Below are 17,447 nucleotides of genomic sequence, written 5' to 3'. Positions count from 1 at the left end.
TTTTTAAATGCAAGCTTCTTTGGGTGATAAATTGAATCTTTCTTTATATCTTTCTAACTAGTGGCTGGATAGACACCTTCTCTGTCTTAGAGATGGGAATTTATTCAGGGAATAAATAAGAAATGTGTAAAATCAAAATACATATTTTTTAAATACATTTCAGACAGACAGGAACAGCAGAAAGTTCTTAGCAGCGTGCCACTTGTTGTCCAGCAGCGTGCTGCGCAGCAGGCGGTGTTTCTGCAGCTGTAAGGCTGCTTCTCCACACCAGTTTCCTGTAACTATTCCACCAGTACGCGGGGTTTTCTTTTCTCTACTTCCACTCTTCCAAATGGCATAAAACCTTTGGCCCCCAAACCACTGTACTAAGGTAACCTCTAGATTGAGCAATGGTATATGCCGGTGTGAACCCCAGAAAGCTGATCCCCATCATTTTCCCTAGTAGGGGTTTGGCAAAGGATGATTGACCGGTCACCTTCTAGCATGGATTTCCTTTCTGCAGAAACCGATGGGAAGCAGAGTGGTGCTCAGTGGTGGAGCAGGTTATGGCTAGGGTGTGCAGCTAGATCTCAAAGCTTGGAAATTTAGATAACAGATCTGTTAGTGGGACCGTCTCTGGTAAAATACATTCAGTAGAGGCATATATGCCAAAGCCACATTTTGACAAATCCTCTCTTTCTCCTCAAAATATAAAAAATGGAAAAGTCCTAAGTGCATGAGGTATTAAAAAACATATTCCCATTCTTTGTACCAATACTGCTAACCCTTGTTGTCATTAGCTGCTGAAATCAATTTTTCCCTCTTTCTTACTTTGCTCCCACTGCCTATACCTCCCTCATCCTTTTTTTTCTTCCTGAAGTGTATGGAGTTACTATTAAATTTAGCAACTTACAAACAATACTTTAGCTTTAGAGCTACCACCAAAGGCTAGTTTGCTTCTTTGTTGTTTTTTAAAAAAACAAAATTGTTTATGGCATTGTCCCATAAAAACCATTAACTGGAGACTTAAAGGAAGAGAAATGAGCCTGCATTGCCTCTGTGCAGTACTCCGGAATGGGGTAATCCATCTGTTATGGAGGTGTTGATTAAACTATGTAGCCTAAAACATTGCTCCTTTTCATAAGTAAAGTCTCCATACTGTTGCTTTGACTCTGCAAGCTTTTCTACAGCTGCTTTAAATTAGGAATGTCCTTAATGAAGATGTAAACTGGTCTATAACATATTTTATTGAAAGCTTTAGAGAATTTATGCCATGCTGCTGACCAAACAAACTTTCCCAGTGGGGTGCTGTTCGCTGCATTCTGTGTTGTGTTGTGTTCTCAAGTGACATCTTGAAGCATTGCAGGTGGTTTGGCACACTTTTCTGCGCTTCCAAGTTGCTTTAGCAGTACTCCTAAAGGCACCAAAGACCTGGAAAATGACGACAACAACAACAACAAAAAGAAAAAAAAAAACACCAAAAAAACCAAACAGGGAAGCTCCTTGGTGTTTTTAGAACAGAACTATCAAAACCAAAGAAAACAAAAAAGGATGCTGAAAATGAGGAGCTGTGAGCAACTTGAAATGAATTTCACTGAAGTTAAAAACAAAACAAATCTCCACAATAGTAGCTCACTGAGAATCAATCAAGACGCCTTTATTAGACGTGTGTGAGCTCGGCTCTGTTGTCTCTCACTCTGTGTGTGAGACTCCTCCTTGTGTTATCTTGCAGCAGAACCCCGTATTTGCAACCCTGCACTGCAGCTGCCTTCCCACCATGTGGCCCCCAAGCACCTGAGGCAAGAGGTGCTCCATGTGGGATCTGCTGCTGCACACCCCACAGCCCTGGCACACGGAGCTGCTGCCACAGCCAGCAGGCAGGGACTGTGCTGCTGATTGAGCCTGTCTCTAGAAACGTTCTGCTAGAAAGCACGCCACTACTCTCTGTCTCTTGACGTTTATATGTGGTACGCATGATACTAGTCATTATAATATGCATGCGTGATGAATATTTCATCAGCATATTCATAACCATCTGAAGATACATGGCTGATTTTGTTCACCTTTCAAAATTAATTTGTTCAAAATATTTTTAAATAAATATATCCAATTGCATTTGTCTTTTTTCCTAATCAACCTAAAAATGCAGTCTGTTGGTGGTGCTTTAGTAGAGAAAAATGTTTGCAAAAATATGAGGGTATTTCCAGCCAATTAAAGGAAGAAATTTTCTTAAATAAAACCAAACTTTCTTGCAATGTTTCTTCCAGATGCAGAATGATTTGTTAGAGCCATTGTGTTTTACAAAAACAGAAATTTGAATTCAACCTCTATAATAATACATTTACTGTAATGGCATACTGAAAGTGAGCCTTTTGCTCTCATTTCACTATTGTGTACTGCTCTGTTGGTCCCTGTGGGTGAACAATATATGAATCTCCACGGTTTCATAACTGCCTTCATTTTACCACAGGAAAACAAAGTCTGTTCAAATGCTCTGGTGCTCTGATTTAATGAGACAGAAAGTGCTGCATATTATCAGAACTATGTTTCAAGCTGATCTAGGTGCACTCCAAAAATTCTGTTTCATCCTTCTTGTACAACAGTTCAAATATATTATTAAAAGCTAGGTGGCCTACGTGTCGGTTCAGATTCATTGCTTGCTAATTCTTCCAGTTCACTGTTTCAGCTGCGGAGCTGAAGAACATCCGTGTCTAAATAGAGTATGCAGTGATGAACCAAAGTGGTTGCTTTTAAAAGCTACGTTCCTTTATATGTATGACAGCCTAGAGAAGGGCTATGCCTTTCAGCCATTTTTATGCTTACTGAGCAGTATATTCTTACAAAAGCACTGGTGAGAAGACTGCATCGCTTTTTGCAGCTACACATCTTGCTGCTTTAGGATATCGGCAGTGTAGTTGGGTTGTCCCAGTCCCTGGATGAATTATTCAGGCTCTTGACATCAGAGGTTTCCGTTAGCGGATTGGCTGGTGCTCGGATAATAAAATCTTTCCACAGGAAAACAGTGGAGAAGGATGATGGCAGTGAGACCAGCAGAACTGCTACCTTCGATACAGCTGGCTTTGTCTGGCTGTTGCATCCCTGCAAGAATATGTAAAGATGTTTTTAAGGTTTGGCTTCATGTGAATTCTCTGATAAGAGCAGGTGGAGGGATTTGTGCAAGAGGCCTGCATTTCCAGTGAAGGAAAAAAATCAGATTGTTCTTGGAAAATTACTTCTGGCTGTATTCTAAAGAAACGCTGCACACTGCACGAGACAGGAGTAGCAGCAGCAGCAGCCGCCGCCGCAGCAGTAGCAGCAGCAGCAGCACCATCATTATTTATGGCTCGCTACAAAGGTGCTGGTGGCAGAAATGTTTCATCGTTAAATCTGCTTCCTGGGTTCTTTCAGTACCGGCAGGGTAAGTGGTGCAAACAGGGAGCTGACAGTCCTTGCAAGTGGGGAGAGCGTAAGAAACTGTATGACGCATGGGTCTTGTGAGTATAGATAAACAGTACCTCTGCAGAGAATTTGTATCAGTTTAATGAATTTCCAGGGAAATTTGTAAAAAGCGTGTTTATCATGGAATTTGCAAAATCAATGCCCTACTTGTGTTACATTCAGACATAGGTTTTACGGTGGTAAAATCTGTACATTTTAAGCCTATACAAAATAAATGCTAAAAAAAAATATGAAACTTTATTGTTAATAGTTACTGTTGGACTCATAAAGAATATATTGCTTGCATATATTGCCTTGAAACAGATTATTTTGAAAAGCTATTTCTGCCGTTTGTTGATATGACTGAAAATGTGTATGTCTTCTGCTGGTAAGCATTTAGAAACCAGGAACTGGTTGTCTGATTTCCAGTTGTTGCCAGAAGGCTGCTTCTTAAATCAGCAGGATGCACTGGAACTACAAATTAAGGAATCATTTTCACTCTTTTTGTTGATCAGAAGTTTGACTTCTGAAGGCCCAGTTCATTTTTTTTTGGCATGTTGTTATTGTATCGGGGTTGCTGGGGAATTTTAAGTTACAGAGGTCTGAATGAAGCCAGAGCCAGACTGATTCTGTGCGCGCTCAATCTCTGTCCTCACACCTACTCACACACAACCCAATTCAAGTGTGCAACTACTTCCATTGAAATTAATCGGTCTACCTGTGTAATTGCTTGTCAGAGCAGAGCTGACGTTTACTGTATGTCACAAGGGAAACAGCTTGTTCATGGTTAGAAACCATACATTGAGAAGTCTGTTTTCCAGAACGTAGAAACAATTATCATGCATAAAGACATCCCCTGCCAAAAATAGTCAGTATTGAATGAAGCGCAATGCTGTATTTTGAGTGATATTTTTCATAACTTGCCTGTCAGTGCAACAAGTAGATTCATGAACATGAATCTAGTAGATTTCATGACCATGAAATCAATGTTTTAAAAATGATGTAAGACAGCCTACCCAATGAAATCAAAGAAAAGGAAAATAAAGAATGCCAGATTATTTTCTTAGGCATGAAGTGTGCTAATCTAGCAATAGATGCTGGAAGTATATGTATCTTTTTTTCCTCTGGTATTTCTTATATGTGAGATATTGTTTATGTGTAAAGAAAATATTCCTGAGTCATAATGCACAAACACTTTTTGGGAGCTCGTGTGTGGTCAGGGAGCCATCATTGTCCCACTTAAGAGAACATTTTGGCTGACAAATTTTGTGTGGCGATTTGTATCTTCATGTACACTCATTGTGGAGCAGCATTGCATGAGTGTAAATCAGGAAGCTTATTAGTAGTAGTGCATCAAACTTAGTAGTTATCTGTTCCAGAACTTTAAAAGGGATTAAAGGATATCCCATTTTAATTTTACAGATGTGAAAGAGATTAAATCATTATTCAGTGTTAACACAAGTCAGTAGCAAAGGCAGTATCTAAAATTAGATTTTCCATCTGTAGGTTTTGGAACAGGCATGTGTTATAAAAAATAGATATTTAACAGCAATTTTATTTATTTGGATTTTCTGTAGGGGAATGAAAGTGCTTATTCAGAACCGATGATGGTAATAAAATGATTTTTTTTTCAGTAAAATGGGTATTTCCTTTTATTTTTTAAAGAAAAATCTCCAACATAAAAACCTGAATGCCCCTGTTGTGAAATTATTCCATGTATCAAACCTGATTCCCTACAAGGAAGGGACACGACTTCGTGGATTGGTTATAGCACGGTGATTTTCTTCCCTCTGCAGCCATGACCCTGGCTGTTGAAGTTGGAGGAGCTCCTTCAGGAGCTATTTTTGTCTATGCAGCTGGCAACAGCCTCTGAGGGACTGTCTGAGAATCAGTGAAATTTCGCTATAAATCAGACAAGTGCTTCAAGACAGGACTAAGGGAGGTAGAAAGTAGCAGTATAGAAACTGCCCGAACTAGCTTAATGGTTCCTCCCTGGCTGGATCTTCCAGAGGAAAATAAGCTTGATAATGCAATTTCAAATCTTTAATTCAACATTGTAAACATATTCAAATATACATGCTAATAGTATTTTTTCTAAGCCCCTAGCTGACTTTCTACGTAAAAGCAACTTGACTGTCAGAGACACGGATTCTAGTTAAAAAGTACAGAGAAGTTCTTGGTGCTGAGACCTTGGGTAAATATAATATAGACTTAGATGTCAAATTTGTCTTAGCATTCAGATTTGAAATAGTGTCTTACCGGTCATTGATTTGTTAAGACTTGAACTTTACTGTGAAACTCTTCAAATAGTCAAGTGTCAGAGCATTATTATAAGAATATGAAGTATTTGTTATGGGCAGTTACAGGCAAAAATAACTGTCTCAAAAAAAATATAGCGACATTTCTGGCAAAAACAGAATGCATTTGTTGTCAATAAGGAATACTGTTCTTCCATCTTGTAAATCCAAAAGTATTCAGCAATGTCTAATCAAACTGATTTTCTTTTTTTCTCAGATGAGCAAGAGTCAGTGCAGAAAAGGACTTTCACAAAATGGATCAATACTCATCTGGCTAAGGTAATAAATGGCTTTGAACTTATTATTTTTTTTTTTAGATCAAACCTTTTTATCTACGCCTATACAGGCTCTGGAGTATAGAATATGTCAGATTTATTTGTCTGATCAAAATGGCATAAACTTAAAAGGGATGCCCATTATCTGTGCAGCATAGAGGATGAATCTGTTTCAGCATGATAGCGGTCAGCTGCAGTGTTGTAAGTGCTGCCTACAGGCAACCACCCAGCTCCTTTGGCCAAAACGGAAACTGGCCAAACAGTAGCTGCTGTTTCAGCCAGACAAAATATTTGAAACTGCTTTCTGTTAAACAGAAATATTAGCCTTATTACATAGGGTGTATTTGCATAAAACTCGACTCAGTTGTGTAGTTTCTTAGAGGGATCCTGAACTGGTTACAAGGATAAATAGTGCTTCATGAATCCAGGGATGAATGAATTATCTGATGCATCTTGGGATTTGTCATGAAACTATTGTTGCTTCTTCTTAGCACAACCTAAACCTCCTTTTTTAGGTTTTAGCAGAATAAAGACAGTGATTTACACACAATTTAAAAAGTGTTAAGCCACAACTGATACCAACTTTATCTGACAACGAGATTTAATTTGGCATTTCCCAGAGTTTTCACACAGCACAGCTTTAACAATAGTTATCAGTTAGTCCAGTAAATTAAAATATTTAAACACCAGAGATGCTCTTGGAAATGCATATTTTAGATCATGAAGATTAATGAACTTGAAAATTGAGCGAGGAATAGCTGCAAGAGCACTGTTTTAGCTTCTCTGTAGAGAATTGGCTAATAATGGCCTCAAAAATAAACAGATCAAAGCAGGAAACCCATATAATCCTATACCGTGTCATTTGGTCTAATGAGACTGTGTGGTACAGCAATGGTATTTATTTATGTTACTGAGGGATGTAACTGAGGAATTTACTGTGAAATGAACTACACTGGCATTGTAAAATTCAACTGCAAGAACAAGGTTATCTTCAGGACTTCCTGACAGTGGATCCTCACTGGACATGAGGTCTATCCCCCATTCTCTTTGAAATAATTTGGAAAAGGTCCCTATGCAGCAGAGAACTCGGGCACTCTATGCATGTTCTATTTATTTCAACCGAGATGAAAAGACATTCAGTATTTGCTAAAGTGTTAGCAAAGTGGGCTGTGAACATGTGTCAGAGGACAAAAAGAACTCTTATTTCATCTTCTTCTATTTCCTAATTGTATTGTGTCATTAATAATTGATCAATAATATCTGAGAATAATTGACAAGTAGATATATCTACATATTGTTACATGTGTATATATGTGTGTGTGTGTAATGATAATTTGCTAGTAATAAGTAACAAATTATTGGGAAAAGACAAAGTCGCAGTGGCAGCTCAATTAAGAGATTTTGCTCTGGATTAAGAGCTGTGAACTCCACCTTACTATACTAGTGAGGGCTCAGGTAGACCTTTTTGACTTGTGTAATCTAGGTGTATATTTCTTTAATGGGTCTGATGTTGTAAAGGCTTATCAAATACTCGCATTCAAACCAAGCAGTTAACTAGCCACAGCCCTCACTTTCGGCTACCTGAGGTAGCCTGTAAAATGTAGGTCTGTGATAATTCGCCCTTTAACAGGAGAGTTGTTTCTGTGATACTTTTATTGATGGCTGTCAGCAAGTTTGCCTCACTGCCTGAATCAGATGTATAGATTAGCTGGTTTTGCTTCCCATTTATGCTGTTGTGCTGCCGCAGGAGAAGCATTGTTTAGAGATTATAGAGATTAGACCCAACAGGAGTGACACATGCCATTCAGACTTCTAAGTTTTTAAAGCTTAAGCTTTTACGTCTTTGTTAGTCATACTTTTAGATAGCGTGGAAATATGTTTTCTGCATTCATCACAGCTGTAGGAAATACTGATGGGTCTGTGAAATGCACAGAACTCCCCTTGCACTCCTGTTGCAAATTGTAACCCAGAAATTCAGTATTTACGTTGCTTGATTCATGCTAAAGATTGTTGCAGTTTTCCTTTTTTCAAAAGAAATCGGAAAGCTGTAACATTTCCATTGTCTGGAGGCCTTTGAAATGTCATAAGGAAAAGTCCTGGAAGGAGACACACTTTCAGGCAGCATTGTCTGCGTTCTGCACTCCTCTCTGAACCCGATAAAACGTGAAACACCTGCCAAAATGGTATCTAGCGAGGGACACCGTGAAGCGCGGGCCTCACACTGATAGCAGAGAACAGCAGCACACACTTCCGCACAGGGACCTGTGTCTGTTAAAGCCGGTGAAGTTACACGGGGGTCAAATAATGAAGTGGAAGGAGATGTCGGACTGGGCTGTGTGCGGGTGTTGAGGCGCTGGCAGGTGGGGGCTGCAGGGCCGCTTCCGTGAGGAGAGGCTGGGGCTGCCCCGCGACAGACATGGCCGGGCCCAGACAGCTCCAGGGGACCCAGCGCAGGACATGGCTGAGCTCCTCGGCCGAGCTGGTGATGCCTCCAGGAAAAGCGTCTTTAAGAAAGGGCAAAATGCTGCACGGGCGGTTAGAACTGAGGAAAAACCTGCGAGAAAGAGCCCGGCAGGCACCAAGGTGAGAGGAGAAGGAGGGCAGCAGGAGCCCCAGGCGCTCGAGCAGAGGCTTCCCTGAGGCATCTGGAGAGCCCACGCTGGAGAGGGCTCCTGACAAGAACCACGGCCTGTGGAGAGGAGCCCACACAGGAGCAGATTTATCTCGAAGGACTGTATCCCGTGGGAGGGACCCTGCACTGGAGCAGGGAAAATGTGTGAGGAGGAAGGGGCGGCAGAGAGGAGCTGTTATGGACTGGCTGCAGGCCCCATTCCCCATCCCTCTGTACGCAGCCAAGAAGTAGCTATTTATCTATTTCAACAGAAGATATTGTGTTAATCTTAGTAGAGGATCTGCCTGGAAAACCAGTCAAGTAGCTTGAGCCATCCTGTGTGATGGTCCGTATACAATAAATAAGGGTGTATGAACTTCTCAGTATCAGCTAGTGGATGTATATCTTCCTGAATTATATCAACATGGGGAATAAGATTGATATCTGTGGAATATTTATGTGAAAGAGGAATCTATACTTCTATATATGCCACTAAAAGTATTACTCATTCCGTACTTCTGAGAGAAACTGGAGTCATAATAATAGGGTAAATTCTACGCTATCTGCCCAGAGTAGTAAAAAATAAGTGATTTATGAAATGCAATGAGGGTCTTACCTCCTTGTAGTAAGGTATTAACATCTTCAGGGTAGTGAAAAACATTATATTATAAAGCGTATTATGCAGAACATTTTTGGCAGTCTGTTTAATTAACAAATTTTCCATATTAGAGGAGTGTCATACAGGAGATCTTGTGACACAGCTGTTGTACCTGCCTTCTGTTCCTGCTCTATTGGTGTTAAGGTACATGGTGTGTGCTGCTAAACACTGGCAGTGTTGGTAATTATGCAACCTTTCAGCAACAAAAAGTACATTTCAACCTGCTGATTTATGAACAGTTGTTGTGATTCTAACACTTCATAGCAGCAGGTTAACGTTATTAACGTTGGTGTAAGTCTTTTGATGGTTTCTTTGCTGCTTCTCATCTTGTTCAATGCTTTCCCATACTTCACCTAGTTTTCCCCAAACCAATATTTGATTCATGTCAAAAGGAAAGTACTGTAGGTGTTCATTTACTTGGATGATGTCTTCAGGGATAATTCCCCTGCCTTACCTTAGCACCATGCCTTAGTTAGGGTGCAAATCTAGTTTTTGTAACTACTGTCAGCGAGGAGCGACTAGTGAAGGTTGTGGTTGAGAGCAAGAGCTTGACATGGGTGATCAGGTTTATCTATAGTGTGAAACCATGCACTGTGGAAAACAGAGGTGCTCCACAGATTTGGTTTGCATATGAATTCCAGATGACTTTTGACTTCATGTTGGGATGAGGCAAATTCTGGCCTGTACACTGATTTGAGAGTAAGGATACCGAACTGCTCAAGCTGGAGTGGAGTTGTGTTGCACTCAAACAGGTCATCTGACAGGCACATTACAGGCACCAGGGTTATGGAGCACTGTAAATCTCACTTACCCTCAATCTAAATGTATCCTAAATTGCCCTCTAAAAGAACCTGTCTCTCTTCATTACTGTAGAGTGAGCTTCAAGAGACAAACCACACTACCGGGGCATTTAGATAGGTGGTGAAATTTTTGAGACCTTCACCTCCTGTTGGATTAGGATGTCAGCTGCTAAAATCCTCTTGTCTTTATTGCTGAATTATTTTAGCACAAAATTCTTCAGTATTATATCATGCGGTAATACTGATAAAACCAAAGTTGCTCCAAACTTCAAACAGGAAATGATAATATAGAAGGTGAGGAAAATTAATTGCATTTATGTCAACTGCCTGTGATGCAAAACTGGGACAAATTAATCTCCAGTGACCTGTTTGCTCCATTGATTTCTTTGGTGTTATATTAAGGAAGAACATGATCCAGTATCTATTGCATTGCTAGGAAATAAAACCCCCTGTGATTAAATATACCCTCATAATGAGTTGTAGTACTGCTTATTTTACATACATGAGAAAATAGACTCTTTTATTATTATGGCTATTAGAGCATGTCAAATCTCAGATGAAGTCTGCTTTCAGCAGAGTTATTTTTCCACTTTACGCCAAAATTATGTCTCATTGAAATATCAGTTCATCCAAGCTGAACGACAAAGGCAAGATGTTTTGATTTTGGGAACTGGAAACCTTTGCTTTCTCCTGATTTGTCATAGCATTTTTACCTTTTCAAGAGCAATGTTTCCTTTATTAGGTTCATCTTTTCAAACCTATGTTTCTACAGAACAGAAGTAATAGATCAAGTTGTTGTACAAGCATCATTTTTTTTCAGAAGTACCCCAAAAGTAAATTATTGAACTTGAACTAATTTCAAACATTTTGTGTTCTGATTGTCATTTTAGTGAATTAGCAGGTATGAATGTTAGTATTATCTTAATTAGCAAGTTTAAATGTTGACAAGCTCATGAAAGCTAGAGGGTGTTTAATTTATTTCAGCTGAACCAAGTTTAAACTTGTTGTTTCTAAGAGACATTTTGTGATCATTAAAGTAAATACTAACCAGCTGAGAGCTATAGTTCCTCAAACTGGGATTGTGGACGAGAGTCCAAAGAAGACAGAGTTTAATGATGTGACCTTGTTATTCAAAATTCCTAAAACATAATCTGTTTACATATTTTTCAGTATGATCATTGTTGCATTTGTGAATGTAAAGACATATGCTAAGCAATTTGTTTTAAGTAGAAGCTGACACAGTGCTAACAGCACTGGAAGCCTGCAAGGCCTGGGGGAGAGGAGAGAAAATACAGCAACTTAGTGTAACAACTGTCAGCTGTGAGAAAGTAGCAGCATTGCTCAATCAGCCACTCTGCTTTAGGGATCTTTTATTCATACAGCTCCTTGTGCTGCTTGGACTAAGAGTGAAATTTCTGTGACACAGTTAACACTGGGCAAAAATATGCTGATGTATTGAAATATGACTGTAATAATACATCTCTAAGTTGTGTCTATTTTATAGACTCATTGTTGGTGTGTTTCCTTGCTTGGTTTAGGGAGCAGGAGGTTTTTCCATTGTATCATTAGTGGCAGAAAGCATCTAGCGTTACAGTCCTGTGCTAGAAATGTCAAATACTTAAACAATACGGTGACACAGTAATGGTTAAATGATACATTGATATTAAACATTATAAAATGTAAAGAAGGGGACCAGCCACTCTTTGTGCATCTGTTTGAAAGGAAGGAAAGTAGAATGTGATGCTGGTGAGCCTTTATGATATCTGAAGTCTTCTCCCTTTCAGCGCAATCCTCCCATACTGGTGAATGATCTGTTTGAAGATATCAAAGATGGGGTAATGCTAATTGCCCTTTTGGAAGTTCTTTCAGGGCAGAAGCTGGTAAGAACTTCCTTCTTCTGAATATACATGATAGTTGCATAACTTCTCTAGGATGTAGTTTTCTAATATGTTTCTATATTTGAATACCATGAAAAACTGACGACTACATAAGCAAATAAGTTTATTCATAGAGTGGGATATCTGGTTAGAAAACCCCCAAACCAGATGATTACAGACTGAAATTCTTGATTTTATGCGTTTCATATTAATTTTGTCTTATTAGTTCATAAAAATTGCTTATTTGTATTAGTCTTTGCAGTTCATCTAGGTGTTGCTATCATGGCATAAGGAAGGTCTAAACTGCAAGCTATTTCTATACGTCTTGAAGAAATGATAGTGTTTATCTTGTTAAATTTACGTCTCTGAAAAAAATAGTTGAGCCCCTCAAATTTCATGGGATCTTACATCCATTTACCTTCACATCTGCTGTGCTACTGTAAAGCATCAGTAAACCTTAACTGATGCCAAAAAGGCTTTTTCACAGCCAAGTTGTGCACAGAGGCCATCGTGTGTACATGGCAAATAGGCTGTCTCTTGGGAGCTAGGCTAGTTTTTGCCATGTGATGTGGAAGAAAACCAAAAGGGTTTTGGGCCAAGGGCTCTCACTTTTTCCAAACCAGCTTGCAGATCAGGTGGCAGCATCTGAAATAGTAGAGCAACAGTCCATCATTTGGCTTGCTCTGGGGTTCAGACATTACCTGTTCCCTCACATGCAGCCAATTTGCAAGTGCCACACTTTTTCCCCTTTTTCATGTCTGTTTTGATTGCAGATCATACCCCAAACTAGGTAATGATTCAGACTGCAAGAGTGATTTTATCATAAGATGGGGAAAAAGCTATACTTTCAAGTCAGTTTCTGCTCTGTTGAAATATACCCGTTTCTGTTCTTCTAAGACAGAAAGTCTCCCTCTTGTGGCAAAACAGAAGTAGTAATACAGGAAAAAAAAAGTAGTGATGGCACCTGTTACAATAACTTCCTTGGATTATATCCTGTATACATTAATTAGTGAAAGACCAGAACCAGAATAATGTCTGTTTGATTTAAAGGTCATGTAAAGCAGAATATGATATTCTGTAGTAACTGCAAGAGGAATTTCAGAATCTATAGCAAGCCTTTGTTAAAACCGTTTATAACTTTATGAACAGGAATTTAAATTATAGTAGCTGTATATTTGCATTAAAATGTAAGATTCAGTGGGGAATTTAATTCCACTGTAGAGTATTAGAAAGCTAGGGTATGTTCTTGATTTAATTCAAATAATTCTGTCTTTTTTTAGCCTAAGCGTCTTGAAGTTCAGCAAGATTCATTGTTCTATAAGGGTTTGTTATAGTTGGTTTTTTAATCACCAATAAAGGATTAGAGAGAATGAATAAAAATACTCTAGGTAAAATGTCTTCACTGCAGACTGATGTTTAACAACCACCTTGACTTCTCCTTTGCAGGCAAAAATATTTTACTGAGAGAATGTTACTTTCTCTCAAGCGCATATGTATATGTGTGTGTATAAAAAATAGTAGTAGTTTGTTTTACATAAGAAAAACAGTTCTCTGATTTGATGAAGTTTATGAGCTGACGTTACTAAGACGTATAAAACTCTTTTATAATAGAAGTATCACATTTATGTCCCCTATATCTGTCAGTGCACCCTGTTGCTATATGCAAAGATACAATTCAACTGCTCCAAGGAACATTTTTACATGTAAATCAGACTATGGTATGTACATAGGAATTTATAATAATCTGGAACTTCACTTTTTGCAGCAAATTGGCATAAATCTAATCTAATTACGCTGTTCTTTCTATTTAAGCCTTGTGAGCAAGGACGTCAGCTGAAGAGAATTCACTGGGTTGCCAACATTGGCACAGCTCTTAAGTTTCTAGAAGGAAGACGGGTAGGTTTGGTAGCACTTAGTCCTGTTCTTTCCTTCTTTTTTTCTTTCTTTCCTTAAATGTATGATTTTTATCCACTTAGCTGTTCTTATTCTCCAAAATTTGAGCTACGTATACAGTCTTCAGTTTCTACACAGTGCCTAAAAGCTGCTGTAAAGTAAAAATGTCAAGACCCAACACTAATAGGTAGCAATGTATAGGGTAAAACTTTTTTTTTTTCTTTTTTTTTCTCTTTTTAGTTAGAATCACCTTGTATGATCTCCTTCCTTTTTCTTTTTTTTTATGTACACTTCAGCTCCTCATGTTCCCTACTTTCCTGTTGCTGTTATCAGCAAAGAACAATGATCTTCAGTTCAGTAAGGCCTTCATTTATAATTAAAAGAATAGATTTATGGACTTCACCAAGTTGTACATGCAAAACTCTACTCCCTGAATGTACAGATATGAAAATTTAGAGCAGTATGACCCCTTATTAGCTTGGCAGGACTTCAGACTAATTCCTGGATTGATTCTGGTAAAATCAGTTCTGTGGCCATTTTAGAAATGGAACAAAGCGTTTTATAAATTTAACAAAAGACAGAAAACCTAAAAGCTCAATGTGATCTAAGCTCAATGTGATCTAGGCACGAGTATCAAATAAAAGCAATCTACTTCTACCTTTTTCCTGACTTTTCTCTCTGTATTGTGATGACTTGTATCTGGTTTTTTTAATTAGATTGCAGATATTTTGGTCTAATTTCTGCATTTTAGTTCAATTTTTCTCAGTGCAGATGTAACACCTGATGAATTTTATGTCTCTACAATACCGTACACCAAGAGTTGTTGGATTTTGGCATTATTTCTCTCTCTTTAACCCTATGGCATCTTCACCTAATTACATTTCTGTTACATGGGAAACAGTCTTAGCAGATGCCTGTAGAAAGAAATCTATAAGAGAACTTTTTTAAATTGAAAAATTTAAAAAGACAAACAAAGACAAACATTCACCATGCAAAATTCAGCTTTAGCACACAGTTTCAGTAGTTTATGTAGTAGTTTGTTAATGCAAACCATATCATATGGAGCCTGAGAGTGCAAGCTTAGATACAGAGAGAGCTGCTTTCTGGTGAGACCTGTATAACCTAAGATGAGGCTGGGGTCACGAGCAAAAATCCATTCTTCCCTAGCTTACATGTCACAATGTAGTGGGTGACCTGAACTTTGAATGATCCACCTGAGATCCCAGAAATAATATAGCAGTGCAATTAGGTAATTGACCGTGATGAGGATCAAGATAGATTGCCAGAAATAGAGCACTGTGGTTTTGCTTATGATATCTGAGTATTTTTGTCTGGACTTGTCTCAGTTATTTTTGTATGTACTTTGTTTCAATATGCCAGATTTTATTCTAGAGGGAGTTGGAAATATGCAGTGTGTCAGGTAGGTTGGTGTGCATTAGCACGTGGTCTCTAGGCTGAATGCAGCCTAAAGGATGCGTCTAATCAGAGTCCGTCACCATTTTCCTTCCAGAGGAGGCAGGGGTGCTATTCAGACAAGAAATGCCTCCTCAGCAGCTGAGCGCAGTCCCCGGTCTGCGCTCAAAGGTGAAGGAAGGGATGAGTGCCTGTGTGCAGTGCTTCGGGGTGTGCCGATAAGGTCTCCTTCCTCCATGGGCTCTCCCATAAGTAAAGTTTATTATGGGTATATAAGTCTGTCCAAGAAGAGTTCTGCAAATACTCCTGTTATACGGAAAAATGCAGCTGGCAATTATCAGATATCATTTGGGTCCAACCTGGGTTTTTGTTGTTCTGAAAAGTTTATTTTCTAGTTTTAGATCCATTTTAATGGAGTGTAAGACAAAGGTAACACAATAACTAGACTAGATAGGCTATGCTTCTGTGAACAGTAGCCTAACCAGAAGCTTTAGCTGAGTCCTTGTAAATCTTTTGATCTGTAATACATATAAGAAAAACCTCACTTTCTAGAAAAAGTAAAGCTTTTGTTAGAATTGGTCCAGCTGAGAGAATGAGATTCTTGGTATATTTTTCTTTAGGTACGTAATAGAAAATTTTCCTTATTGACTGGTAGAGAGGCAAGCAATGTCAATTTTTCCAGAGTTTTTCCAGATTTCTTAGTGGAGAGGATTGGAAATATAACCTGTGGGGATTTCTCCTCTGCCTCTTCCCAAGCAGCCTGCAGAGTTTTCATTCTGAAAAGAGCTTTGCAGCCCCAAACAATTTTTTGTTTGCTCTTGACATTATCTAGTGCGTTTCCAGCTGGTGCTTCAGAGAACTACAGTCTTTTTTTTTCTGTTGTGGGGAGACAAACGAGGTCACCTGAAGTAATTTTCCTGCTTTTTTTAACATTTGTCCATGAACAAGCTTACAGTACGTGAGCACTTTAGCAGCCCCTCATATTTATGTCATGATTGATGGCAGACTCTTAAATTTGCTGAGGGAAATATAAACATATTTGCTAATTTTCCAATACTACCTGTTTTATTCCATTTCCTTGAGCATTATCTACCCGTTAATTTCTCTGTGATATACTCTTTATCCCCTCCTTTACTGACTTTTATTTTATGGGTTTATTTTAGGGCGATTCTTTATTCAGACTATAGATTAGCATTTGGGAGTTGAGAGTCATGGAATCTGTTCCTGTTTCTGTTGATAAACTACGTGTGACCTTGGACAACTCATTTGTTCCTACTCTTATTTTAAAAGAATTGTAGTCAGGTTTGTCTTGCAAGGGAGCGTTAATCAGTGGTGGTAATATTCTTTACAAAAAAAGGCTCTCTACTGGAGAACTGTAGCATGCTTTTTCCCCTTATCTTTCTTTTAGCTTTTCTCCCCCTCCTTTTCCTTTCCTTGTTTATTCTTGAACTCACTTTTCTCTTTCCATTCCAAACCTATTAGAACTATAACAAGAAATCCCTGCATAATTTAAAGCCTGGTAACGGAGCTTGTTGCTTTCCTTATTAATTGTGTTGTAAGGTGTGCTAAAATGTGCTTTCTTTGTGTTATAAAATTAAATTAATGCATTTACCTAATAGTTAATAATTTAATTTTTTATCATCTTTTTCCCTTTGCTTTTCATGCTAGTCCATATATAGAGGATCTCCGGTTTGTACAATGATTCTATGTAATTTTTATTGTTTTTTCCACTTGAAATTAAATATTTTTTTCTACAAATAATAACATGCAGTGGTCTTAAAAAATCTCTCATTACCTATAGCTATATTTGTCTGAAAAGTGAAATTGCACCATTCAATGATTTTCTTTTTTTAAATTAAGAACTTGTTAGTTGATTGCAAAAATGCCCTAAAAATACAAAATCTATGTGAAATGCATTTCATAATTGTTATCATTCTTGTGTGTGGGAGTAACACATGTTTTCTTTCCTATATAGATTAAGCTTGTCAACATAAACTCAACTGATATTGCTGATGGCAGGCCTTCTATTGTACTTGGCTTAGTGTGGACCATAATTTTATATTTTCAGGTACTACATTTTTTATACTTCAGTGTAGCTTGCGCAAATAATGGTTCAGATCATCATTTCATATGAACTGGTGTAGTCTCAGTCTTTCACCACAGCTAAGTTACTTTATAACTAGCTGAGGATCTGATGCTCAGTAAA

At 38.4% G+C, this 17,447-nt stretch overlaps 1 protein-coding gene across 15 annotated transcripts in view; it reads left to right on the top strand.

Annotated features, from left to right (window-relative positions):
* SYNE1 (spectrin repeat containing nuclear envelope protein 1) overlaps positions 1 to 17,447 on the top strand; it is a 302,834-nt gene that overhangs the window by 44,762 nt on the left and 240,625 nt on the right. For 10 of the 15 annotated variants that reach the window (XM_054197398.1, XM_054197394.1, XM_054197396.1 and 7 more), the window contains exons 1-5: positions 3,011 to 3,397; positions 5,932 to 5,993; positions 11,843 to 11,938; positions 13,748 to 13,831; positions 17,217 to 17,309. In XM_054197398.1, the coding sequence (XP_054053373.1) occupies positions 3,319 to 3,397; positions 5,932 to 5,993; positions 11,843 to 11,938; positions 13,748 to 13,831; positions 17,217 to 17,309 (414 nt within the window). In that variant the 5' untranslated portion in view covers positions 3,011 to 3,318. Of the gene's footprint in view, positions 1 to 3,009; positions 3,398 to 5,931; positions 5,994 to 11,842; positions 11,939 to 13,747; positions 13,832 to 17,216; positions 17,310 to 17,447 lie in introns of those variants that run through there. The other 5 variants (XM_054197389.1, XM_054197388.1, XM_054197395.1 and 2 more) reach the window with 2 other exon arrangements.

This window comes from Rissa tridactyla, chromosome 3 (genome assembly GCF_028500815.1).
Source record: "Rissa tridactyla isolate bRisTri1 chromosome 3, bRisTri1.patW.cur.20221130, whole genome shotgun sequence".
NCBI lineage: Eukaryota > Metazoa > Chordata > Aves > Charadriiformes > Laridae > Rissa > Rissa tridactyla.
The sequence above is the reverse complement of the archived record's forward strand: the minus strand, read 5'-3'. Positions and strand labels throughout refer to the sequence as shown.